This window comes from Venturia canescens, chromosome 1 (genome assembly GCF_019457755.1).
Source record: "Venturia canescens isolate UGA chromosome 1, ASM1945775v1, whole genome shotgun sequence".
Classification (NCBI taxonomy): Eukaryota; Metazoa; Arthropoda; class Insecta; order Hymenoptera; family Ichneumonidae; genus Venturia; species Venturia canescens.
In genome coordinates this window covers 26,349,430-26,375,937 of record NC_057421.1, presented here as the reverse complement: position 1 = coordinate 26,375,937, position 26,508 = coordinate 26,349,430, and the positions used below count along the sequence as shown (strand labels likewise).

General features: G+C 36.7%; 5 protein-coding genes across 18 annotated transcripts in view; 2 read left to right on the top strand and 3 right to left on the bottom strand.

Moving 5' to 3' along the window:
• Positions 1 to 9: 9 nt before the first annotated feature.
• On the bottom strand, positions 10 to 3,186 carry shop (shopper). Of its 2 annotated transcripts, none has more exons than XM_043412828.1 (5): positions 2,869 to 3,186; positions 1,936 to 2,568; positions 982 to 1,294; positions 497 to 890; positions 10 to 420 (listed from the first exon to the last, which is right to left on the bottom strand). In XM_043412828.1, the coding sequence occupies exons 1-5, from the start codon at positions 2,922 to 2,924 to the stop codon at positions 116 to 118; spliced, it is 1,701 nt and encodes a 566-aa protein (XP_043268763.1). In that variant the 5' UTR covers positions 2,925 to 3,186; the 3' UTR covers positions 10 to 115. The 2 variants fall into 2 exon arrangements, with proteins under 2 accessions (XP_043268763.1, XP_043268754.1); XM_043412819.1 differs by having other exon boundaries at positions 2,993 to 3,186.
• Positions 3,152 to 9,248, top strand: LOC122406889 (armadillo-like helical domain-containing protein 3). Of its 4 annotated transcripts, none has more exons than XM_043412701.1 (10): positions 3,152 to 3,288; positions 4,142 to 4,330; positions 5,576 to 5,861; positions 6,104 to 6,237; positions 6,338 to 6,548; positions 6,761 to 7,052; positions 7,214 to 7,431; positions 7,655 to 8,014; positions 8,147 to 8,421; positions 8,622 to 9,248. In XM_043412701.1, exons 2-10 carry the CDS (start codon positions 4,184 to 4,186, stop codon positions 8,712 to 8,714), a joined length of 2,016 nt encoding a protein of 671 aa, XP_043268636.1. In that variant the 5' UTR covers positions 3,152 to 3,288; positions 4,142 to 4,183; the 3' UTR covers positions 8,715 to 9,248. The 4 variants fall into 4 exon arrangements, with proteins under 4 accessions (XP_043268636.1, XP_043268628.1, XP_043268651.1 ...); XM_043412693.1 differs by lacking the exon at positions 3,152 to 3,288 and adding an exon at positions 3,318 to 3,473; XM_043412716.1 differs by lacking the exon at positions 3,152 to 3,288 and adding an exon at positions 4,751 to 5,000 and having other exon boundaries at positions 4,193 to 4,330.
• On the bottom strand, positions 9,237 to 12,008 carry Hmgcl (hydroxymethylglutaryl-CoA lyase). The gene is made up of 2 exons (XM_043412988.1): positions 11,876 to 12,008; positions 9,237 to 11,017 (listed from the first exon to the last, which is right to left on the bottom strand). The coding sequence occupies exon 2, from the start codon at positions 10,981 to 10,983 to the stop codon at positions 10,027 to 10,029; it is 957 nt and encodes a 318-aa protein (XP_043268923.1). The 5' UTR covers positions 10,984 to 11,017; positions 11,876 to 12,008; the 3' UTR covers positions 9,237 to 10,026.
• LOC122407037 (protein FRA10AC1) lies at positions 11,875 to 13,551 on the top strand. The gene is made up of 4 exons (XM_043413001.1): positions 11,875 to 12,010; positions 12,570 to 12,738; positions 12,962 to 13,121; positions 13,209 to 13,551. Exons 1-4 carry the CDS (start codon positions 11,904 to 11,906, stop codon positions 13,508 to 13,510), a joined length of 738 nt encoding a protein of 245 aa, XP_043268936.1. The 5' UTR covers positions 11,875 to 11,903; the 3' UTR covers positions 13,511 to 13,551.
• Positions 13,542 to 26,508, bottom strand: part of Nt5b (5' nucleotidase B) — a 24,967-nt gene continuing 12,000 nt past the window's right edge. For 5 of the 10 annotated variants that reach the window (XM_043412750.1, XM_043412787.1, XM_043412777.1 and 2 more), the window contains exons 3-10: positions 18,984 to 19,057; positions 18,543 to 18,756; positions 17,925 to 18,348; positions 17,649 to 17,805; positions 17,036 to 17,276; positions 16,625 to 16,862; positions 16,308 to 16,427; positions 13,542 to 15,995 (exon numbers count right to left, since the gene is read on the bottom strand). In XM_043412750.1, the coding sequence (XP_043268685.1) occupies positions 15,819 to 15,995; positions 16,308 to 16,427; positions 16,625 to 16,862; positions 17,036 to 17,276; positions 17,649 to 17,805; positions 17,925 to 18,348; positions 18,543 to 18,756; positions 18,984 to 19,057 (1,645 nt within the window). In that variant the 3' untranslated portion in view covers positions 13,542 to 15,818. The other 5 variants (XM_043412759.1, XM_043412740.1, XM_043412808.1 and 2 more) reach the window with 4 other exon arrangements.

Genomic DNA, 26,508 nt, shown 5'->3' with positions numbered 1-26,508 from the left:
TATAACGGATTTCCAAATAGAAAACTCCTTTTATTCGACTTTCTTTTTTGAAAATTTATATACACAGCCGTTACGACAGATGTGAATATTCATTTTTCTACGTGTTTTTTCAGCTTTATTTATCCAATCGAACTTTCACTCTGTGATAAGCGTTGCACAAAAATCCTCGAAGATTCCAAATGTTTTTAAAACTTTCGGGCTGCACATTGTACGAAGAGTCGACCGCTTTTGCCCATATTTCTACTTCTTTAGCCGACGAATCTACCGGGATTTCGGCTTTCCATATCGTCCAACCCCAATGACGACCTTCTCGAGCTTTTTTATCCTGCGACACGAGATCAGCCTCATGCCACGTTTCCCCACCGTCCAACGTTATGTCGACTCGAATTATTCTGTTTCCACCGCCCGACCACGCGTAACCTGAAATCATTTTTGACAAACGTCGGTTATCGTGTTTTCCAGAGAGTACAATTTTTTATTAATTTCGAGTCTGTACCTTTTATGGGTATTTTCCCATTTTCTAGTTTGATCTGCTCTCCGCGTTGCGGTGTGCAAATTGCCGATACAACTGGCATTTCTTGTATAGCAGGTGCTTTCGAAAAATCGACGTTGTGCCAATCAATACTCGGTGAAAAGCCTTTGTAATCGCCTCGTTGAAACTGCGATGAGCTTTCTTCTTTCGAAATAACTATTTTTCCAAGCCACTTAACGTTTCTCGCACCAACAACTCCGGGCACGATCGCCCGGATCGGAAATCCGTGGTCCCTCGATATCGGCTCGCCATTCATTTCATATGCTAATATTACTTCGGCTCTTGGATCAAGAGCTTTGCCTATTGGGATACTGGCGCCATAGGGTATTCCAGCTGGGTCCGTGTCCAAACCTTCGAACTAAAACATCAAATCATAAGTTCGATTTAATTTTCCATCTTCATCGTTCCGCTAGTTCGATATTCGTTCACGATCGACTGTTTCTCGTTACCTGAACATGATTCCAATCGTCCTCGTTTATATTTAAACCTTCTAAAACATCGCAGAGTCGAGCACCGGACCATGATGCGTTTCCAACTGCACCTACACCCCAACTTAAACCCTTCAAGGGTTTAGCTTCTGCCATTTCCGAACGACGGTTACCTCCGCACATAATCGCTGTTGTTATCGTGTACTTTGGATATTTTTTAATTGCTGATATATCAAGAACTCTTTTCGTGTCATCTTCGATCGCTATTTCGAGCTCGTAATCCTTGATGTCAACTACCGGGACTGGTAAATGATTTCTTACGTAGAAAAGATCCCTGGAAATGATAAAATGCAAATCACATTCTTGTAATTTAGCGTATTCAAAATTGTTAATTCTTTTTCAATCGAATCGGTTATCACGGACAAATAATTTCGCGTGTCAAAGAATTCATTATTTTTCTTCCATTCAATGATAGTCATTTAAATGTCTTCAATTCTGGTAAATCCTTGATAAATTTACTGGTAAAAAGTTGATTATATGATTTTTAACCCTACACCTCGTGTGCCTTTTTTCATACCCTCAACCTCATGACCGGGGTTCGAACGCACCCCACTTTTTTTCTGCTTATAAATCCGGTCCTACGATGCTAAACTGACTTTATCCTACACCATTTTCTTCGTTTTTTTATAACGAAAAGAATAATGTACGATAAAACTAATTTCAATTGAATTTATATATAAAAAAATCCGTCGATAATCATTCGATAATGTCGCTTGTTGGGACAGGAGCGTAGTTTGAAGTTCGCGTGGGGTGTGCTCACACCCCAGTCATGCGTTCTAGGGTTAATATTAATTTTGAGACTTAAATTATCAAGAATTTGCAGCAGCGATTACAGGTGAAATAAATACCATTCTCAGTGTATTCAATTATCACCCACTGAAGTTTCATGCTCACGTTATGAAATTTGTGACTCACGTTGGCGTGTAAAAATTTTCAACCAACATGGAAGAAGGTGGTTCAGCACAGAAGGGTTTGGGTCCATTGATTTTGAGGGCTTTGTGTCTTTTGGGTTCGTGTCGGTACGGATCATCAGATTCAGAGCTTGCGGAGTCTTCGTGAGATTCCTCCAAATTACCAATTCTCATAGACTCTAGAAGAGCATAAATTTCTTTGGAATTATGGTTGGCAAATATTTGCCAAAAAGGCTCAATGGAACTGCCTGCTGCCATCATTATTTTGCTTGAACCGCCTGGATGTTGCGACACAAATTTTGATATGTCATAGACTCCTCTTTTGTACGTTATCCAAATGCCACTCTCTTCATTGTCGTGTTTTCCCACTTCTTCAACAGTGTAGGTTTTTAAATTTTCTTTGAATTCTCCAGGGTTTTCTGTTTTTGTTTTAAGAAGAGCGTAGACTTTTCCATCCCCGGATTGGGTATGAAAAAAGTAGTACAGAGCTCCGAGGCTCGACAAGGCAGTCGCAGCTGCCAACTTTCCATAGGAATTCCAATTGCTTTTCTCATCTCTACCTTTTCCACTGGATGAGTAATGATCGTTCCCTGTGTAACAAGCACTGTTCACAACTTCGCTTAATAGTCTCTGGGCTCTGAAAAAAATTATTCATCTTTAACAAAAACAAAAAGGTGCAAGCTTGTCAATATTTTTTGTTGCAATTTTTCTACTGCTGTATTATATTATATACTCAATGCAACAAATTTTTGTCCCAAATGTTTGATTTTGCTTTGAAAGGAATTACATTTATTTGTATTTGAATGATAGATTTTAGTCACACAAAAATGTAACTGAACTCAAAACAGCCAGCTCCATCAGTTTACACTTCAAAAATATCTTTTAGGGAATGAAATATTAGTGAACATTTAGATTATTCATATTGTTTATTTCTCACGTTTTTTCGCGCGGAATTTTTTTCGTTAAATGCAAAGTGGTCGATCTCCACGACATTGTTCTCCTATGTTTTTATAAAAAATTGATTTATACTTCTAATTCTAAATTGCAATGATAAACCACACTTTTTTCTTGGCACCGTACGAGCACAATGTTCTGAGAGTGTTTCAAAACAGCAATTATATAGGTTCAACGAAGTACCACGTCTCTTATTTTTCATACAACACATCTTATCACAACTTTCACATATTGAATGTTATGCTCCGTTCGTCGGTCTGCATTTTCGAAACATCAGTATGATATCCCTTCAAGGTCGCGGAGTAGTTCAAAAATTTATTGATACATAAATGAACTTCAAAAATTGGTCATGTATATTTTTTCATACGTACCTGTATGTTTGTCGTCGATGTGAAATTCAATGGTATGGTGCGTCGTAATTGGCGCTCCCCTGTCATTCTCATTCGTGTTTAGAACATCGTTGCAACAACTCGCACCTTCTTCCATTTTTTAAGTTTTACTGATTTTTTCACTGTCAACTGACAATTCGTGCAAGTCAAATTAATAAAATTAATATTCGTTCGAAATCCGTCTCCCTCCATAGGCTTGGTGCGTATGAAATATATTTTTTCAATCGGTCAATACGATCGGAAAAATAAACACTGAACCTCACTTTTTCTATCTATTATATACGCCAAGTTGTACAATTGAAACTTGTGTACATGACATGTCAGTTCAGGTTCTTCTCGCTTATTCATGCCCTTATTCAGCTTCTTTTTGTAATATTCCGAATATTTCAACGCACAGCTATTTTAGCTTTTTTTGGCTTGGTGATTATTTGTTCAGTCATTTATTTATGCGTTCACTCAAGTTATCTTTCAATGTAATTTTTCATGAATGTGTGGTTATACAGTAATTTTTGGTCAGTTATTTGGATAATTGCAAAAAAAACATACAACCGTTTTTTACAATATTAGAAGCATAAATTATGGATTCATACGTGTTTTTTTCCTACCAAGACATTTTTTTTTCAAGTCTTGTCATGGATTTCCTGAGAATAATTTTTTTGTTTGAGCAATCGGTAGGTCGGTAGGTCATCAAAGAATTGATCAACATTTATTATCCCCTGAACAATTAGACAGGAATATGCAGCATTTTTCAAACAACCATTTCCAGCGCTAGTCCCACTTCAAATTATAAGTCCAGTGTCAACATGTGAAATTGCCGAATAGTACAATTGTAGTGCTGTAATTATATGCTTGATTAATTTATTGCAGATGCAAGACATGAAAGAAAATATATAATAAAATATTTTGACCATGGCGATGCGTAAAAGAAGTGGTTCTGGCTCTAAGCGCCAACACAAAGGAAAGCTCGTCCCTATATATGAGAGTTTCTTCAGAGGCGAAGACCTTACTCTGGCGCATCCTAATTTTTGGAATGAACTGTTCCTCATCAAGCCTATGGTAAGTTATGGAGAATAACAACATTTTTGTAAGAGACTGAATCGGAAAGCATTACAAGTGCAGATGAAACAAAGTATTGCGTCCAATAACAGTATTTGAATTGAGGGAAGCTCGTTTCACAATTGCTTGCTTATATGATTATGAAACTGAAATGGGACCTTGCATCCAGTTGATTATTTCTTATTTTGTGTTAATTTCTTCCATCATTTTTCTTCAATTCTTACATTTATTTTGCCTTCTTTTTAACCTTTATACAGATTGTTCTCCCGGCATATTCATCTCCCTTTTGCGGAGATTCTCCCTGCACTTTCTTTTTTCTCTCTAATTGGAATTTCTCTAGTTTTTTTGTCAGCAAATTAGTCTTCAAAGATTGTGCTGAACTGTGTTCCCTCATTTTGGAAACACTTTTTTTTCGCTCAGATCTTCTGTCTGTTGCTGCAGATACTTTTTCTTCGTATTCTGCCTCACTTTTCAATCTACCCGGCATAAATTTCGTCATTAAGTTGAACCATGTCTCACTGGTTTGGATGCGATACTTGAGACATTGCAATTGAAACCAAGCAACGCGACCATAGTATTTCGTCATTTCCCAGGATGGTAAAGACTGCAAGTTGGAAAAAACATCTTGAGACAAGAGAATCACTTATAAATAAAAAAGCAACGTGTTTTGGTTTGTTCTTTCATTATTAACTTTCTAAAACATTAATTAATAAAATTCTAGACGTTAAAAGTAATAGCTCAACATAAAATAAAACTATTAGAAAAATATCTATTGATTTTAAAAGGAGATTACACCACCCGTTGTATTTTTTTGCAATTACCGAGTGTCAACATTCTGCACATGATTTGTTCTCGGAAGGGGAAATTAATGCCCTAGCACGTCGTGAAATGTATTTAAAAAAAAAAAACGTTTCACTAATTATTTTTGTAACCTTTTCTTCAAAAATGTAACCTGCGAAAATTTTACCCGAACAATGTTTGACACGAATTTTTTGACCACCATGGTAAGAACTTTTCTCACAATCGTCTTTTCTAATTGCTCACTTTTAAACTCTCTAAAACCACAAAAATAATTTTCAAAGAATTTTATACACTTTGAATTTTTTTAATGACCCGCCATTTCGAAAAATGACACGTGTCAAGTATGTGACAGGTTCGTTTAAAAATTAGAAATAAAAAAAAACTGACGCGATAATTTTCGAATAATTTAGATGAATAAGAATATTTTTTTCTTACAATTCAAAGGTACCACACATAGAAAATGAAATATTGCGAATGAACATCGAGCAATTGAATGCCAGCAGAGAAAATTTGAATTCGCTCGTATCTCACTGTGTCGATACACTCATTGATGAACATCCATTCCGCGTTGTCTATGCCCTACAAACTTTGGCCGCTGTCGTACAATCAATGTACAAAAAAGCCAGTCAGGGCGATTGCGGTTTTAATTTAATTGATATCCTAGTCGGCTTCGATTCCGTCGAAAAACGAATGACGACTCTCATGCAACATTGCAATACGTTTCTTACAGGCAAGCAACATATTTTTTTGATAGAAAAATTTATCAGAGTCAAGGTAACACACCTTTTTTTACATGACTTTAAGGTACTTACTCGAGTTTTCTAAATTCGTTTCAAACAAGAATTATTTGCATGCACATCAAATTTCTTTACAGAGCAAAATATATTATATGACAATACTTGAGGAGTAACTTTTTCTGTAACTGAAACAGAATTCCTAATAATTATTTAATGAACCAATTTTGTTTTGCAGGGGAATATCCAGACAGTTTGAAAGCGATGTGCTTGAAACTGTTATTAATTATAGTAACCGGTACAGACAATGTTAGTCAGAATACATTACTGGAATATGTGATGATCAATGGAGTATTCGAATCTCTTGTACAAGTCAGTAAACAACATCAATTCAATCAGCTTAAAAAAATGTTAATTCATTTGATTCAATGAATTTGTAACAGTATGATAATATTGCGATCATTTGATGCAGTTATTGAGGGACACAACAGCCCGGAATCGACATGGACACGATGCAGTTTTGCTCTTGACCCTTCTAGTCAATTATCGGAAGCACGAAAGTGCTAATCCATATATCGTTAAATTGTCAATTTTAGACGATGAACTCGCTCTCAACGGCTACGGTCAAGTTATATCGAGCTCCCTGACTGAATTCTGCAGGCTTTTCGTTCAACAAAAAGCAGGTGCAGGAATAACAAAAATTTAATATCTGATAACGAATAAAAGTTTCGTCTATTAAAAAATCGATATTTTATGGTTGTCCATATAAAATCGAGATGAAAAGTTGTAGGAAAAAATTTCGAGAAAGTTATAGTCTCCTCGTTCCTTTTTATTACTTCGATTTTTACTTGAGTCCTCATTGAATTCAGAAATAAAAAACTATTATCGTTTACAGAGGTTCAAGCTTCTTGGTTGTCCTCATTTACGAGCATCGTGGGAATGTTTGTCGGTGAAGAGGAAGCAAACACGCAACAAATCCGTGCCAATAATGCGTTGCTTCTAGCTCTTTACGAAGCTACGCATCTCAATAGAAATTTTGTCACTACACTTGCCTACACTCAAAGTGACACGAGTGCTCCACCCTCGCCAAATAATACACTCGGCCCAAATGCGGTTGCACCCGGATCACAGCCACCTGACGTTATGGCACAACCGTTTAATTTGCTAGCAACATTTTTACAATACTGGTAGGTTGGATTGCATTTTCTTTTAACGAACAGTAAAGTTCAATAATTACCCACGAATAATTAGTTTTTAGGAAGTAATAAGAAAAGGTTTACATCTCCCTTTTTTCTTAAAACGAATTGAAACGTTTGATTTTCTTCTAAAGGAATAAATTGTTTTTCAGTTCCATCGTAATGCAAGTCATAAGAACGGAAGCTATATTGAACAACGTTAAACTTTGTTTCCTCATACTAAGCTGTATCGCCGAAGATCAATACGCGAATAGTTTGATGCACGACGCGAATCTAGCATTCAGAGTCCAATTACATCGAGTGCCCATGCATCACAGAAAACTGCAGGATAAAATTGCACCGACTCAACCTCTCGCAGCAACTTTGCTGGGTAAAAACAATATTTTATCTTTTTTGAAACATGGGTTTTTCATATTTTCTGAATCTGAATGAAAAAGTTCTACATCAAGATATTAAAGTAGATGGGCGTTTTTCACAATCAAATGACCCTCAATATAAATATGAGTTTCGAAATTATTTCTCAATTGACAATACAAGGGAAGATTATGTAAAATAAATGAGTAATTGTGCTGGACTGATTGTTTGATTTTCAGATCTCCTCGTCGAGTTTATGACGTCACATATGATGAAAAAGTTTCCTCTTGAACTTTATCATCAGTGCGTGGGTGTACTTCAAAGGCTCTTGTGTTACCAAAAGCGCTGTCGAGTAAGGCTTGCGTATCAGTGGAAGGATCTCTGGACAGCGTTGATCAATTTACTCAAGTTCCTCACAACACACGAGAGTCATCTCGTGAAAAAAATGAATATCTTTCCATTGGCTATACAGGTCGTCAATATTCTGAATTTGTTTATCACTTATGGCGACACTTTTCTCTCAGCGCCTAGCAGCTACGACGAATTGTTCTACGAGATTATTAGGATGCGGCTTATATTCACTAATTTAAATGCCATGGGTAAGAAATTTTTGCACTGTCTTTGAAAAAATCCTCGAAATGACAACGTGTTTGTTTTCAATTATAACATGAACATTTTTCTTTTGATTTATAATGAAAATGAAACGTAATAATAAACATCCGGATTTACAGCACTTAGATATTCGACGAGCGAGTCCTACGAGTACAAGGAGCATGCTCTTAAATTGACGAATTGTTTGGTGAATATGCGCGACATCGTCAACCACTTTCCACCAAAGATCGCCGCTTGGCTAGCGAGCGAAAGCCTCTCGACACCTACCGAACAGCAAATACTGGCCGTAATAATACAAAATTACGACACTCTTACTCTCAAACTTCAAGACAATTTGGATCAGTATGAAAGATACTCAGAAAAACCGAATCACACCTCGTTTTTCGAAGAAATGGTAAGATCCGTTCCATCAGGAATTCATTACGAAAAATAATAAGAAAAAGCCTCGAATTATATAGCACGATCATCGGGCAGAGAAAAAAATTCAAGTGTTATTTATGCTGAGTGAAAATTGCTTACTTTGTACTTTCATTTCGGTTTTGGTTTTCTCCATCATTTCTCGGAATGTTTACTCACAAATAGCGTGGCTTTCAGGTAACTGGAGTGATAATCGATACTCGAGCTTCCATCGATCTGAACGCACTCGATACTCAAGCGGTTCTTCAAGAATTATCCAATATCTCGTAACAAATAATACTGTAATACAATCAACTCTCTGTCTCAAGTGCACGCGTTGCTTTCCTGTTTTTCGTACAACCTGACATAGAACATATATAAAATATTTATATATGTAAGTTCTGTATATTTTTCTGATAGATTCACTGTCACTTGCAGTTGAAAAAAAATTTCTTTGGAAAAGAAATTATCCGTTCAGAAGAAAAAAAGGTAACAGCCCTTGCGAACAAATTCATAGCATCGATAAAATGTTGATCTTGAGGGGGAAGAGAGAACGAAAATGGTGGAAAAACTTGTTTTTTGGCTCATGCAAAAATAGCAATAAGCGCTGCAATTAATAACCTTGAAAAAGAGCACGAATGACCAATGATAAGGAAACGAAAAATATTTCCGACTCACGTATTCGCTTCAGATGGAAAGAAAAGGCTAACGAAAAATGAAAATCGTGTATGAATCTTTGCAGTATCAACTGCGGATATAATTTTATATTGAACACGGGTGAATGCTTCAAGTTTGAAATAAATAAATGTGTCATTGATAATATAATATTTATTATCGCGTATTTTGTACGATTCTTAAAACGCTACGTGATCCGTCTCGTGGGTCATGGAAATGATTTTCAGTAGACTATTATTTAAATTAAAATTCTCAAAAATTTCATCAACAAAATTATTGTGTTTTTCTTTATCGATATTCGCAACGAGTTTTACAATGACGTTCACGATTCTTGATAATCATTGCTCAACGTCCTTTCATAGAACAACAAAACAGTCTAGTTATCTATATCATTTCAATCATATTATTATCCTAGAAAATACATCAATTTTTTATGGCTCACTCGAGCTTCTCATTACAAAAATATATTTTATTTTTTTCATTTACAAATAATGCAATGTGCCACTTGTATTTGTACACCATTCACACCGTTTTTTCATGTGCAAAACAAAAAATACCAAATATTCTTCGATCCCGAATAATATATTAATATATGAAGATAATTTTTAAACATTATACCATCATTATGTAGTATTTTATTATATTCAAGTTTTAATTGATCCATTCGTTTAATTTGTTTTTACTGTATGCGAGAGAATATATTCGCTCAAAGTGTTTATGGCCCTGGGAATGTTTCAAACATTTTCATAGCCAAATATTTTATTCTGTTCGATGTCCCCACCAAAAATGAATCGTTTCAGTTTTCTCGTATTGCTGTAAAAACGTTAAAAGTCAGTTTAACGAGAACAAATGAAATATTTGGCTTTGAATACGCGGGGTAAAATATTGATAAATGATTGAAAAAATATTTTTGAGAGTGCGTGTTTCTTCAATGTTTCCGTTTCGAGAGCATCGCGACCCCGACTCTCGACTGATTGTCTCTCTGAAGTTGTTGACTAATCCAGTCGCCAGAGGCTATAATTTTATCCAAATCGACACCAGTTTTCATGCCTTGACCGTGCAAAAGATACAACAAATCTTCGGTTGCGATGTTGCCTGAAGCGCCGGCTGCGTAAGGACAACCGCCTAAGCCAGCGACCGAAGAATCGAATATTCTAATGTCATTTTCTAAACTAGCATATACATTGGCTATTCCTTGGCCATAAGTGTTGTGACAATGAATCGCAAATTCTTTCATATCACTCGATACGTTTCGTATTTCTCGAAGCAAAAGATGAAATTTTTTTGGTGTTCCTACGCCCACAGTGTCGCCTAGGGAAATTTCATAACAGCCGAGTTCGAGCAAAGCTGAACTGAGTCTGGCCACAGTGGTGGATTTGATTTCTCCTTCATAGGGACAACCAACCACGCAGGAAACGTAAGCTCTCACTTTAATGTTGTTTTCTTTCGATTTTTTCATCGTCTCGGAAAACCTTTTGAGACTCTCCTCAATGGAACAATTAATGTTTTTACGCGAAAACGTTTCGGAGGCCGCAGCAAAGATGGCCACCTCCTTAACGCCAGCTTCAAGGGCACTTTCCAAACCCTTCAGATTCGGTACGAGCACCGGATACGTTATACCCGGCTTTTTATTTATTCCTCGATAAACCTCAGCGTTGTCCTGCATCTGTGGAATCCATTTTGCTGACACGAAACTCGTCACTTCTATCACTCCGAGACCACTCTCTGAAAGCCTGTTTATTAGATCTATCTTCAATGACGTTGACAATATTTTCTTCTCGTTCTGCAAACCGTCCCGTGGACCAACTTCCACAACTTTAACGAAGTCACTGACCAATCTCGTATTCACTAGCTTTAACCTCAGTAACCTTCTAATCGATAGCATTGTTTGTTGTTGTTTTTAAATGAAGAACTCTTACCTGAAACGAGAATGTAATTTTGAACATTGATTCACGAGATTTCTTATATCACGAAACAACGAACACCAGGAATTATTGAATTTTATCTACGAAAAATTTCGAGTCCTTCCGTAGTCAACAAGTTGTTTGATCAAGGTCGATAGAACGTTTTTCAAAAATTTATTTATACAACATTATTTCCCAATATATAAACAAAATTTCCCAATATTTTTTGAATGGTTTTATTACTGCGTATTGATGTGTTGAACTCAATATCAATCCTTAGTTTTTTTCAGATTTTTTGCCCATTAATAAATTTTGAAATTGTTATGGAATAAAGTTACTGACGTAAGGAATTGATTTTCCATATTCCATGAAATAAATATTTTTCATGATTTCATAATAAATTACGTGGTAGCATTTCAAACCTCTTCAACATGATTGAAGAATTTAATTGAAACCATGTTTTCATTCTATACACTGCAGTAACGAATCAGCATAAAATAATTGAAAAGTATCGGCAATTTGTTTGACCCAAAATAACAGGGGTGGCAGACTCCAGATTTTGCAACGTCCACTTTTCTATTTTTCAACGGTTTTTTCTTTATATTCTATCAACGAAAAAATGTTCGATCAAGTTCCTTAGTTCACCGACATCATGAGATTAATTATTTCGAAAATTAAATTATTGTCCAAAATATCGACATCATTTTTGTTACCCGGACTGCAGCGCTGTTGCGGCAATTTCACAAACTAGAACAGCTGATTGAGAAGTGAGCCGAGTGAGCCGTCGCGTACTATGTCAGTTTTTCCTTATTCTTTGTAAATATACAGCAAATACGTTTAGTTGTGTTATGCTAAAGTATGGTTATCACTTACCCCGTTTTAAGAAATAACGATTGACAAAATGTTTCCGGCTTACGATTATCTATCGGCTTACGACAGACACAAGAAATTGATCAACGATTATTTTGAGCTCAGGGGAGGCTCGGCGCTTTCTTTACAGCGAGACACGTATGTTGAGATTTATAAAGTATTCAACCGCCGGCACTGTTCCAGTAGTTCAGTTCTTTGATTTGGTATGCACGAAAATAAGGTGGAAGGGGGTTCCAGAGTTACGAAAATGAATTTACTGGGATCTCGGATTTTCGATTGGTTTAAGCACGAACTTTGAATACGATAATCATCGTTCAATTCACGACAGATAAAAAGTATACGCAAGAAAGTACGTTTTTTCTTGGTTTGCCCGAACGAGACGTTATTTGTATATTTTTTGTAAATTGTTGCTGATAAACCATCGTTCTTATCAGTAAAAATACACTATTTTATCGCCAACTTCTGAATCCGCAGTGTATGCGGCATATCGAAAAGTCAATAGACGACCCTTGTTAATTATCGACACTTGTATGCATACGCAATCAACTAATATTTTCTTAACATATGTAACATAAAAAAACTATTGTAACATACCGGCGATTTTATATCGTACACGGGTGAAAAAAGTCGTGTAAGTTTGATTAAACATCGAAATTCAGTACCACAATTCGTCACAAGCAGCTCTTGATGTTTTGAGGTCTCGGGACAAAACGGACTACGATGTTATCAGAGAAAATCACAAATTTCTTTGGGACGAAGAGACCGATACAACCGATACGTGGGCCACCCGTCTCGCTAAGAAATACTATGACAAATTGTTCAAGGAATATTGCATCTGTGACTTGACTTACTACAAACACAATAAGGTCGATCATAATTTCTATAATGAGAATTTCGGTACTATCAATTGATATGGATGATGTGAAAGTTCGAGCATAGAAATTAGCCATTTAAAAAATGAAGAACCAAATTGGTATAAAAATTCGTTTCATTAATGGAAAAAAATACAGATATTGATCACATTCAGAAGTTACAAACTCCGATGTCCTCACAATGCAGATTATGGCGTTAACACTATTTTATTCATAGGTTGCTCTTAGATGGAGAACCGAAAAAGAAGTTGTGGTTGGAAAAGGTCAATTTGAATGCGGAAGTAAAAAATGTGGGGTAAAAGAGAGCCTTAGAACATGGGAAGTTAATTTTGGATATGAAGAACACGGGGAGAAAAAGAATGCTCTTGTGAAATTGAGTAAGTAAACCATGAGAATATACTACAGAACAATCACATTTGTTTATGCATTTATTTGTTATTGAAAACAATTTTTTATTTTATCAGGACTTTGCCCAGAATGCTCGCTGAAGCTCAATTACAAATCCCAAAAAAGAGAGATTAAACGTAAAAAACACTTAAAGCGGTTACAGACAGATTTAGCCGATGACATTGGAAAAGCGTCAAGCTCGACAGAAGTTTCCAGAGCAGATGTAAAAATCGAATTGGAAAGCGAAGCAGAAAGTACAACAGAACCTGAAAAATTGAAAGTGGCAGAATCAGATTTTTGGAAATCTAAACCCAGAGAGGGTGAAGAAAAATCAAGAGACGATGAATTTGAAGAATATCTTGCTGACTTACTTCTGTAAGGAACCTCATGGTGACAATAAAACTATGAACTAAATGACAATATATTAATTTATTGAAAATAAAACCAATATCTATACAATTCTCCAAAGCTTAAATAATTATAAAGGTGTTTTCATTATATAAGTAACGATGAAGTAGATAATCGTTGTCCAAATTTATCTCAACGAAACTTCTTTAAAGTTCTTATCGCAAATTTGTCGAGTTCTATAACTTGAATAATGGACGAAAGATCAACAACGGAAATGGGATGAAAAATATGAAATAATCTCAACAGTCCTTATTGTTAAAATTCTCCTATACCTTTTCGTATATGGGGTATATTTTCCTAAGGGAATTTCATGTAAAAAGTCCTAGCCTACTATGCAAAAATTCCTTTACTCGAAATGCTCACCTTTTTGAATTTATTACCTACATTGTAGAGTTACCCGCGATTTTGTAACGTTGCGAAAATCAATTTCAAATTGTTTGGAATATCTAGCTACGGCCGAATACAAAATATTTTACATACGATCCTTTTCTATACGAAAGAAAATCAATCACGCGTCGGTGAATGGAGGTCTTTTTGAGGTTTTTTCTATTATATGTATGTATATTCGCTCGTGTGACAGCAGGGAATCGTCTTATCGCAACACTACACTTTTTATTCCACTTCAATTACTTTTCCAGAATGTGCAGTGAGCATTTTCAACGCAAGTTTAAGAGCGTTCGATTTATCTGTTCGTTATATTTACACCACAGATAACTTATCGTTTAATTAGGCGCTTTTAAGGCGGTTCAAAAAAATTTTGATTAAAGAAGAAAAAACTGTGCCCTCACGATTTCTTGAAATTTACGTTATTTTAAAACGGCAGAAAAAATTAATAATTTTTCGACATAAAATGCAGCATATTGAAGAGGAATTTTTTTCCTGTTTATACAAGCAAAACCGTTGCTTAATATTATCAAAGTAGCCAACTGATAAAAATTTCGAATGCAAACTTTGAAATAACAGCCTCAATTGGTTAAATTGATTTCATGAATATTTCTTAATTAGTTTCTTGAGAAAAGATTACTGTGATTCGACTCTTAAGTCAATGTATTCTGATCGAATACGGAAACAAGTGTACTCTCATGTTATTTTAGGGAAAATATTGCCAATTGCGCTGAAAAAGTATTAGTAAAATCGAAGCTCTTTGATGAGAATTCGACATTCTTTAAATAACTAATTAACAAATCTCGTGGTTGACTTTCCAATAGTATTTGATTATAGAATTCCTGTTTCTCAGTTTTAACTTTATATTAAACTAACTTTGAACCTAAATAAAACCGTTCATTTTTTGGAGAAACATTTTTTAAAATATTAATATACGTAGTTTGTAGGTTTTATACATATACAAGAGCTGATCAGGAGCAGTTGAAGCAGAAATCAAAGAAATTTTTGTTGCTCTTTGAAATTGTTGTTCTTTGAAATATTTTTAGTCTTCTAATTTTGGAACAACTTGAAGATTTTCACTACATTTGGAAATGTGTAATCGATGGAAGTTTTATTGATTAACAAACTTTTAATTCGTTGTTTGTTTTTTTCGAAAGATGAAAGAGATTAGAAATTTTAGCGACAGGAAAATTGTTGAAGATGAATTCACATTTGTACTTTCAAACTTCGAAAATATTAATAATATAGAGGACATAATCTCGAATCATACGACAGAATTGATCAATCAGCGTTTTTAACTCTTAAGGAAATTCAATGACGTGTCGTCAAGTCATACTTAATCTTAACGCGAGACTTAATCATACGTAAGAGTCAACATTTGCCTTTTTTTCATTTTTCGTTCCTTATAGTCTATTTTTCGATTCATCTATCTATAAACCATGTTGATGAACGAACAAAAAGTTCAGAGAGAGAAATACCATTCCAAGGTATTTCGAGGCGTCTCAACAATCGAGTCAATGATTTTTTTTTTTTTTTCGGGTAAAGAATAATTCTGAACAGGAAAGAATTCTATTCTAACTCAACGTTGCTGGACAAAAATAGAGATAAACATAGATTTTTCTTATTTTTGAGCCACGAGTCCGCCGTTGATTGAACTAAATATTTTTGAATCTATTACTTTGGAATAATGAAAAACAAAGATTCCATCTTTAATATACGAAGGGCGAGAATGTGGATAAATTTCTCGAGTATAGTGACGAATCACGCAATTAAAAATTATCCTCTCGAAGTTTTTTGCCTGCGGGTGTTTTCGTTTATTTTCTGTTTCCCGAAGGATAATATTATGAGAATCTTGAGGAAACGCAATCGTAGAGACGATTCCTAAAGTCGTGAGATCATTTTCCCGGACAACTTCTCGAACACGCCCTCAGCTGGTTTCCTTGTTTTTGGGAATCGCTGTCCTCGTCGCTGCAATCTTCGTCGTGCGTGTGCGTCACATTGCGCGGAGTTTCTGGACGAGCGTGTGGAATTTGATTGTTCGCAGTGGCACTCTCTATTTCCAATGGTCTCTGCTGAAAAAATTCAACAGTTGTAATAAAAGACTTGAAATGATGGAAAATTTGAGCTAGAAATTAGTTATTTTGAAAGAATTTGCATGAAAAATATCTCATGCACCGTTTCGAAGTGACGGTATAAAAATACTAAATGTCAAATAGTCCGCGAAGTGTACGAATATTTTAATCATTTGGAACATTGAAACAGTCTCATCGTTCGAATCGGTGATTTAAACGTCCTTTCAGAAACTTTTTCAAAATAATATATAAAAACTGATTATTTTCAATTGAAAATAACGATTGGTAAAACCATGACTAAGCTCCGCTTACAGCGATAAGTCGATTCTGTTCTTCCTCCTCGTCAGTGAGCTTGAAGGTCCGTGTTCTACTGATCATCGGTGTTTCCATAACGAACCTTTGTTCATGAGCTACTGTGCTTTCATGAGGCATCTGAAAAAGTAAAATAAACGAATCAATTAGTTTTTTTTTTCAAATTGGACCCTTCAAAAATGAAGTTATTACGACAAATTGTTATTCTTTTGCGTCTACTGAAGCTTTCCTCCGCTCGAATACGACTTTTCGAAACGTCATCGTGAAAAAAAAAGCATATTCATATATTGCTAGTTATTTTCTGATGGCGTACTTACCAGCATGGCCGGAGCTCGGAACATGTAGGAGAATGGATAGTAGATGAGATTGAGGAAAGTTGCAGCGTACAAATCAGCATACCTAACAACTTGACTACTGAAAAAAGTTTGTCGGCTTCCGCTTCGAAAGAGGGATCCCATCATACCGTATGCAAGATCCATTTTGTGAGTGACGTCCCTTATAGACGCCCTTAATTTCGATATATCAGGTTTTTCTTTGGTGCTGCTGTCAAGATTTCTAAAAAAAATATTGTAAAGCGTTTATGTGCGCAGTTCCGATAACGTTGCAAGCAAGAGAAAATGTTTGCAATGCAACGATGAAATACTTCTGATGATTATAATTCTTTCTTTAATTGATACTATCGCTTCCTTCGAAGAAGTACCAATGCTTGAAATATTTAAATCACGTACTTGTACATCTCTCCGAGCATTACGTCGAGGCTTTGAAGTTCAGCAAAAAGTTGACATTTGTCTGTCCAAACGTGTAATTCTTGTACGAGTTCCGGCACTATCAGGAACGTTCTCCAGCCTCGAATTTTTTTGCTTTTCAGGATATCACCGAAAATATGATCTCCTATGTAAAGCACGTCTTTGCCTTTTGCCCCAATCATCTCGGTGAAAACGTCGCACGATCCTCCCGAGTAAACTTCACCTAGATTACGAAAATTTATTAGCCCAATAACACGAGAAAAATGCATTACAAAATTACAAGCTTTTTCCATTCAACAACATTACGAATGTACCTTCAAACCATTGTTCAACTTACGTTCACTCAATTTTTCTTCACAATCTATTGTAAAGGAAATATGTTAATTGGAAAGAAAAAATAATTTTATCGTACAAGCATTTTGATCTCAGAAAAAGCCACAATTCTTTTTCCAATTTTTTCAGTCAATCATTTGTTCATTATGCGGGGTTTCAAGTACTTTGTCGATTTTCAAATGTGTATTATTCTCTAGGCTGTACAGCAGCTGTTTTACGTATTTCCATTGACGAAATTCTTGCATTTGGATAAAAGCCTTACCCGTATGAAGGGGTCCTTTGTGCGTACCAAGTTTCAAAGCACCAGTTTTCGTATTGACTTGTCTCAATATCGTGCCTTCACCGAAAAACAGAGGTTTCGTAGCGTCAACGACAATGACGTCGAAATAAGTTTTCCAGTTTCTGTGAGGTTCATCGGGCTGGAATGAATAGATAATCGGAACACGAAAGTTTCCGGGGTATAACATCGTCATTGAGATATTAGATTAATCCGATGGGAATAATTTTGCATAATATTTTCATTATATTTTTCATTTACCCTAGCTCCGTGAGGAAAATCGAATAAGTACGTCATTATTTTATCGGTGAATACGTAATCGCTGTTCGTGAGTAAAAAAACTTTAGCTCCGCTCTCACGTATCCTGGTAAGGAACATGGGCAGCCTGTCGTCCTTCTTAACGTATTCGTCGATTTTCTCGACGGTTTTACTCTTGAGATCGCCCTGTATGTGAATCCAGTCGACGGCGTTTCTCACATCTTGGAATATACTCTTGAAGCTCATCGTCAATTCACCCTCTTTAACTCCAGTCTTTTCGCGCGTGTATTGCGGCGAATTCGTGAAGAAATCAATCAGGCACGCGAGCAAATAAGTTTCCGGCAAATTGAATAGTGTATTGAGCACGTACACACGGGATTCGTCCAGCTGGAGAAACTTGTTCGGATAGAGCTCATATACCTGCGAACTGCGAGAAAAATACAAAATTTAGTTCACAAGTCAACGACGATTTTTCATAAACAGAATTACTATTCGAATTTTCTTCTTTAAGCTCATCTTCGTTGCAAATGAAATATTTTTTTTTGTAATTAATTTATTGGGTTTCTCCCATTTTTTTCTTCTCGATGCCCGTGTCAAGTGAACGTTTTCATTCATACTTACTGCTTCAAGAAATCGAAACCGTGAACACACACGAGTATATTTCCGTAGGCATCGACTTTTAAAAGGTTCCCGTAGAGCGTGTCAAACCATAATCCTCTCACTGGAAAACTGGGATCGTATTCGAAAGCCTGAATTTCTCGTGGATAACCCAGAGAGACTAAACGGTCCTTCAAGAGATTGAAACCGAGCTGCTCGTACTGCGGTGATTTGTACTCTGGGAAAAGATACATCGTTTGAAAAACGGTGAATTTGTCGTCACTAATTTTCACTCTATTTTTATATTATCAAGATTATTTTTTCTATCAACAATATTTATCATTATTTCATTTGCATTAAAATTTGAAAAAACCTTTTCATTTTTTGTCAACAATGATCTGTAAAATTAACCTTTTCCATTATGTCTATAGTTATTTATTTTTTTGGTAAATTTATTCAGTTTACCTGCCAAAGTGTAGTCCATATCGAAGCCATAGAACTTGATATTCTCCAGATGGAGACTTCTGTTGACAAATATTCTGCAACAAAGGAAAAAAAATCATATCAATTGAATGATGAAACATTTTGCCACATTATCATCAATTATAAACTTCATTTTCAATAACGTATTCGTAAAATTGTACGTTAAAATGTCAGAATTTGAACCTATTCAAGCCAGTACGTTTTGATACGGAAGTTTGGATATCGAGAGTTGATTCGGTCCCCGACGAGAAATGGGGATATCTTGCAAAATCAGATTCACTCCATTTCCGATGCATTTTTTTCGAAATTAATAAATGCAATTTCGATTTAACGTTTCGGTGGAAAAATGTCATCGACGAAACGATCACATTTTATTCGACGCTCGTTTGTTCACGGGGAATACATTTTGACATATCTGTGTGGGGAAACCGAAGAGTGTATAATTGGAAAAACATCGAAAAAAATTATCTTTCAATTTTAGGTATTTTTTTAATAAAAAAAATGACATCGATTTTTTTTCATGTGGAATTTTATCCCGATTTTGGTCCCCTCGCAATCGATGCCCCCTGAATGAAGAAAATCATTCTGCATGTTATTAGTCTTTCCAAATTTCTTCACTCTCAGTCTCTATTATGAAGTTTTCCGTACGTAATATCTGATTGAAACGAAATTCCAAATTCGAATCTTCCTTAGGCGATAAACTTACGCATTGTGTGCACAACTATGATGATTAAAGGGACTGCCGAAATCTCCAGCTGATAATCCGTCATCACTCATGTTTTTCAGCCACATAATATTTTACTTGAACAGTAACGCGTATTTTAATCCAGAACACAATTTTCTTTACAACAAAAATGTCTTTGGTACAGAGACAAAAAAGGAATATCGTGTCCAATGTTTTTCAAGCACTCGCACTGCAGAAAACGTGTAAGAACGTTTGTAAGAAGCACGTTTACAGGACACGCACATGCACCAATGTTTTTCTTCTGATTCTTAATCACCGTTCGTGACGATAAATCGATTTTAAATACTAATATTAGACATTATTTTTTTTCAGCCACAACATTTAGAACGTTTGCTAGATCGAAAGAGAAATAATATCGATTGAAAAGTCTTTGTTCGGTAAATCAGCTCGCGGCACGCTTGCGAGATAAGAAAACAACGATGTTTTTTTAATCGATACTGCTTTTCTCGCGTTTTCACGTCATCGATTCGTCAATGATTCACCATTACGTAAAAGCTTCGACTCACGATATCCATCGACAGAATAAACTTCACGCTTTTTTCTAATTAAAATCAAAACTTTTCGTTAAAATATTTCCTCAAAAATTTCCCACTTCGATATTTTAATCCCGAAATAAACCTTCGACGATCGATGAGATTTGAAAATGGCGTGATTGCGCGATACGCAGAAAGGTTGTCTTCCAAGAAGCTTTTCTCTTTAATCGTGGATAACGCGATGTCTTATCAGCGCAACACCTGAATTGTGTGACGAACGTGTGACGCACGAAAAATGTCATTCGAACAAAGTGTCTGAGAAACAATCTCCTGTGCACACAAAGAGGCGATTGATGTTTCGCGACCTTGCGTTAAGTGCTTCCTCCGCATGCCACCGACTCTCTCTTTCCCTCTGCACGAAAGCTTCGTCTACAGTTTCGTGGCTTTTCTTTCTGCACAGAAGAGGAAGCTGCCTGCGATCGGATACTAAAAGTGCAGTTTTTTAAAAAAGTCGTCGCACAGTTTATGCACCGAATGACTTTTCAAGGGCACGTTCAACAGAAATAATTATTCGTCACGAACACGAAGCAATTTCCACTTCAATCTCCCATCATGGCATAATTATACGATATGAAAAAAATCAAATAAGAAAACAAAAGTAGAGAACTTCTCAGCTCTTCGAAACAGAGATTTTCAGCGAGATTTCCGAGCAACTCTCCTGCACAATGCACCTACACGTGACCCTCAAGGATTGTTGAAATTTCTAGAGCACCGAGTGTCTTCTATACAGTAAGACTGGGCGATAGAAAGAATGGCAGTCCCTGTGGGATGTTCGGTTATTGTCGTGGTCACGTATTAGTGTCGTATCGTAGAAAACTATATGCAAGTGCGATGTACGAGGTATTTCGATGTGACGAGGTGAATTTTTAACTGACTGAATTATTTCATGCCTCCGGACTACTAGAACATTGACCTCGTTGCGAGGGAGACTTCTCGAGACTTGCCACCCATCGAATTACCATAATCCAAGAGAAAAACAGCTCCCGAATATTTGAAACTGTTGCAAAGTACGTGCTCACCACTATTTTCGACTGAAAACATCCGAACGAGCAACGATTTCACGGTGTTCATTGAGAAACGTTACAAACAACGATAATGATTTTCAATTTGAAAAATAGCGTTGAGAATTCTCTACAATTTTTTTTTATAAATTCGTCAACGATTCAAAGCTCGCGATACACTTTTGAAGATGCAATTTTTCGGTAGTCGCTTCCCTCATTTTCTCAACATTTTTTATGATTTTAATGCCAAGAGTACGGTTACACTTGTATTTAAAAAAAAACTAAATCGATGGAATAATTAACGAGTGTCAAGAAACCAATTGGAGGTGAAATAAACATTGATAAAAAAGGATTTTCGATTCGAATGAAGTCGACGTTAATTGATCGATATACGAAGTAACGAAAATTGAAAAGTTTCAGTCCACACAGAACTGCCCGTATTTTGCATGGATTATCGCGAGCTTGTATACATGTTGTGGAGAGGAATGGAGCCCACGTTACCGGGTCGATGGGTCGTGACGTGAAAGCGAGTACGCAGTCCTAAGTAAGTGAATGAAACTGTTTCGTTCAACTGCATGTGGGATGGCGTGTTACGAACAATTCAGCCTCTTAATAAACAGAGCCCTTCAAAGTGATATCACACTCGAGCACAATATCCTTTTCAGTGCATTAGAATCACTATTTAGTGTAAAATAAAGTTGAAAATTTCGGTGAATGGGTTCTTTTAAATTGTGACTTTTTGGTATAGAAGCAACACTGCAAATTTCTCTGCACATTGAAATCGTACGACGCTGAAGTTTGTAACGTTGGAGTCCAACGAAATGAACGAAAAAAAAAACCTTTGAAATCGATCAATTTTTTATTTCACCAAGTATCGATGCAGCTTGAAAAGCTACGACGAATTGCAAATTCGAAATTGAAGATTTACTGGAGTTACAGGGTTTTTTAGATCAGTTGCAACTTCAGCGTCATCGAAATCGTCAAAACAATCCTCGTCGGTTCGGATAAGAAAACGCCGGAAAAAACTTGGTCCCTGGGAGATTTCCGGATCTCAATAAATTCGAATCTGACGCTTCGCAACGATTCGTTTATTTATATTTGCCTCAACTGCACGGAACGCCTGCTCGGGTGACACTCCGGCATAACGAAATAATTAGGAGCCCCTAATTAGGAAAATCGAGCTCGTCGTTTAGCGAAACTTCAGTACTCGTGGGCCGAATGACGATTACTGCAAAGTTGAAACTTTCTGTGATTCGAGTTTCGCGTTAAAGAGTACCTACAAACCAAATAATTGCCACAATTTCACTACGCTATTAAAAGTCATTAAAAAAAAGGATGATTAAACTCGTCGCGAGAATGTGACCGGTCCACAAAACGCTTAATAAAAGTCACTTGATTATGATTCGCTATTGACTCATCTCACTGAATATTTCACCAATTCTGTGCTAAGCCGCAGTTCCGGAAAATCCTAAACGCGGAAGAAAGTTTCGCGTCGTATTTTCAAACTTCCAATTGCCCGATAAACATTTATTTTGTTTATGAAATATTTTATCCCGAAAAAATCGTTCGCGTTCCCTCCCCTTTCGGTGCTATTATTTTGTTTATTGCTCTCGAATTCTGAGCACGCACTTCAGTCAACGTTAAGACGCAACATTAACGTTCAATGGTCGAACGTCGACTGATTCTTCCTCGCCGCGGGAACGACGTTAATAAGACTCTGTATCGGAACCGAAATTCGCGGTATCCCAGACCTTCTACACTCCACCACGAACTACGAATATCAAAAGAGCACTGTTTCGGACTCGTGTTTCATGTGTGTGTGCGCGCGCGCATATGTTTGTACAGATATGGAAATTGACATTTTCTATTTTCTATAAGTTGGGAAGGAAGATTGTGGACACGTGACATTGAAAAATACAGCGCGTGAAATGACCACGATTTAGGCCTTTGACACGACGAATTTGTTCGTGTCACTAAAGCTCAAAAGTTTTGGCAAAAAGAGAGAAAAGTTCGAGTCTCGATACACGATGTCTCTCGGGAATATTGCAAATGGTTCAATATTGACTTTTGTTAATTTTCATCTCAATTTTTGTCTACTTTTATGAGCGAGCAACGGCTCCAAGAGGCATTTAGATTGAGAGGAGAACAGCATCAACACATCGAATTTCGTAGTCGTCGATTTTCCGAATTGCTCGTCAGAGGCGCAGTTTCGTCAAGGTCATCGAGATCGTCTGCGATGAAGCGCGGAAATGTCATCGAGGAGGCCCCCAATCCGCGAGATCGTGGCTTCTCGATTTATCGACTCGTTCGAAAGTGTTACAAAACGACGAAAAAAGTGAACGACGAAAAATTGGTATTGTTATTCAAGCGTATTCAAGCCTCATTTAACGTCGAGTTCGACGTTAGCCGGTATCACTTTTTGTTGCTCCCTTCGATCCATTCGAATTGAGCAAATATATTTTGTTGAAATCTCTTGAAATTTTCGGTGTCCGTTTCGTCGTAGCCATTTTAGAAATTCTGTAAATAGACTTCGATTTTTCTTTGGTCAAACTGAAAATTGAGGCATCTGTTGAAAGTTCGAATTCTCAATCGCCAATTGGAGCATAATATCTTGACCTATTCCAGTGAAATGTTTTCTCAACCAACTTTTTGTCGTCCAGTCTCTAAGACTCCGGATTATTTTTATGAATTTCTTGTGGACGTCGCGTTTAAACGGTCACTTTATTACCTGCTCGTCTTTTGCGACTATCCACGTCACACATATCCGTTCCGACCCGCCTTTTTTCATTACCAAACAAAAAAATTGGACAGAGTCAAACAATGATTGGAAGATGATTGATGGGCAACAGATTGATCAGCTTCATAAGAATTATTACAACTTTTTTGTCGAGTCCACTGGCTGAACCTGGCAAATCGACCTCGCTCAGACGCACTGCGGTATAATACATGCTGCCACGTATAACCGAATGGAATCAATCGTAAACACGAAGCTATTATATTCCTAATAAAAATCGAATTTGGTATTGAATTCGGAGCGAAAATTGCAGTAACAACGAAGCAGGATCATTTAAGCTTTTTACGAATATAAATTGTCCGAAAATTGTCACACTGTATAAAAATAATGAAATTTTTAACGCTGAAGATTGCTTCTACATTCAACTTAAGGGGGAGTCCTGCTTTATAAAGTCAAAAAAATCGATTGTTTAATATGAGAAATACTAATTTGTGCATGGTTTATGCGCCAAGTCTTATCGTCGAAGTTTCTCAGCTGCGTACATCGCGGAGATCGTAATTATTGTTTGCAACAAAAATGCCAATTTTTTTTCATTTTCATACATTTTCCTTCCATACGAACCTATAAAAACCCGAAAAAATTGCGAAATTCTATATTTGCAGCACGTTGAAGTGAAGTTGAAGTTCTTCTTCTTCTTTAAAATCGTTTTTTTTTTCAAACTCGCTAATGTGAGTTCTCTACGATCAGTTATTTCCGTCTATCCAAAAACGTTTCTAAAAACAATCGATTTTTTAGACTTTCTAAAGTAGGACCCCCTCAATCAATAAAGAAAATTCGACTTTCCCGAAATATCCCACTTTCTTGTCACAACAATCTACTGACTTGATCCATTTTTCTAGACACAACTGCGTGTCTAGATCGTGTTTGCCTTCGATACTGAGTGTTGACTATTAGAGGCAAACAGACCAACGTACAACATTTAATATGTCCATGATAATGAGGTTATTGTTGAAAAGGTTAGGTTGACTGTTTATGCAAACACTTGTGGCATTGGCGTAGATTTTCGAGAGTCTTCGATCCAATAATTATCGGAAAAACTCATTTTCATTTTCTACGTATTTCCAAATCAGAAGTACACTCGAAAACATCACTTTTTCTCGAGGATTTTAAAACGGGGATTGAACGTAAGCTCGAGCCGAGCTCGCATGAGGTCTGTTTGCGAAGAGGGGCTGAAAAATTTGGTGCTAAATCTAGCCACCACGCAAACAATGCTATCAGCATCGATAATTTTGGGGTCACGCAACGCGGGAAAATGAGACCGACCTCTTTCTTTAGCGGGCCCAGTCACGAACCCGATCCACGATAAACGGAATATATTTTCCTAAAATTGCACGTTTTGCTTGATTCGGGCCGTGTGAAATTCTGGAAATTAACGTGAAACTATAGTTCTGCAAGTTTGCGTGTGCAAGAGCAGAAATTTCAGGTGTTGCACGATCACTTATACACGCCGACAAATTTCGAGAGGATTTATTTCCGTCGCTAATTAGCGAACGAACGAATTATGAATGCGAGCGACCTGACAGACTTTGAAATCACAATCCTGCGGATGTTTCGTGTGAAAATAAGCTCCAATAATGAGGAGGAAAGCCGGCGAGAGCTCAAATCCATAAAATCGACGCGATCCTCGAGAATCTTGAAATCCATTCATTCCGCGTTACAATTCCTGAAGAGTGACTGGATACATTTAAATAAATGAATATCAATAACAAGGAATTTCACGCGTGGGATTTAATCTCAATAAAATGAACACTTTGCCTCAAAAAACGAAATAGTAAATAATTCATGAGATCGACGATGGAGATTTTATTTTTTCCTCAATATTTTCATTTGACTCTTGCCTTAGAATCTCCGTGATTTTTAAATCGAAAATTCTGCTTTTGTACACGCTCGATCGATCACCTTTTGCCTCGCCTTTTGCGAGGTGAAAATCGACGGAATTTCCTGACGCAGACATTTTTCACTAATTGAGACATCGCGATTTATCTCCGACCGTCTGAGGGCTTCGGACAGTTCGTGGCTCTTACAACTAAACCGATAATATAGGAGATGAGATCGATTGATAAAATGCCACGAGTTGGACTGATTCGATTCTCGAGTAGTCGGCGTGAATGAAAATGACAAGCGAAGGGACACGCGCGCACCCGCACAGGCGGACGCACGCTTGACGATGAATCTAATTAATCCGTTCTGCTGCCAGGATTTCCTGCCAATTTCTGTTCCTTCTATAAATAAATCTCTCGAGCGCGTACCTCTCGCGTTGCGCAACTTGATAAGCCGATTACTTATTTTGCCGATCATCACATTCACTCAACATCCCAATTGGGCTTGAGTCTCGAGAACAGAAATGAACTCGTACATCCTTGTCGAAAATACTGAGAATTTTTTCCATCTCCAGCCTCTTTCAACTGCTCGATTATTCGAATCGAGAGTGATC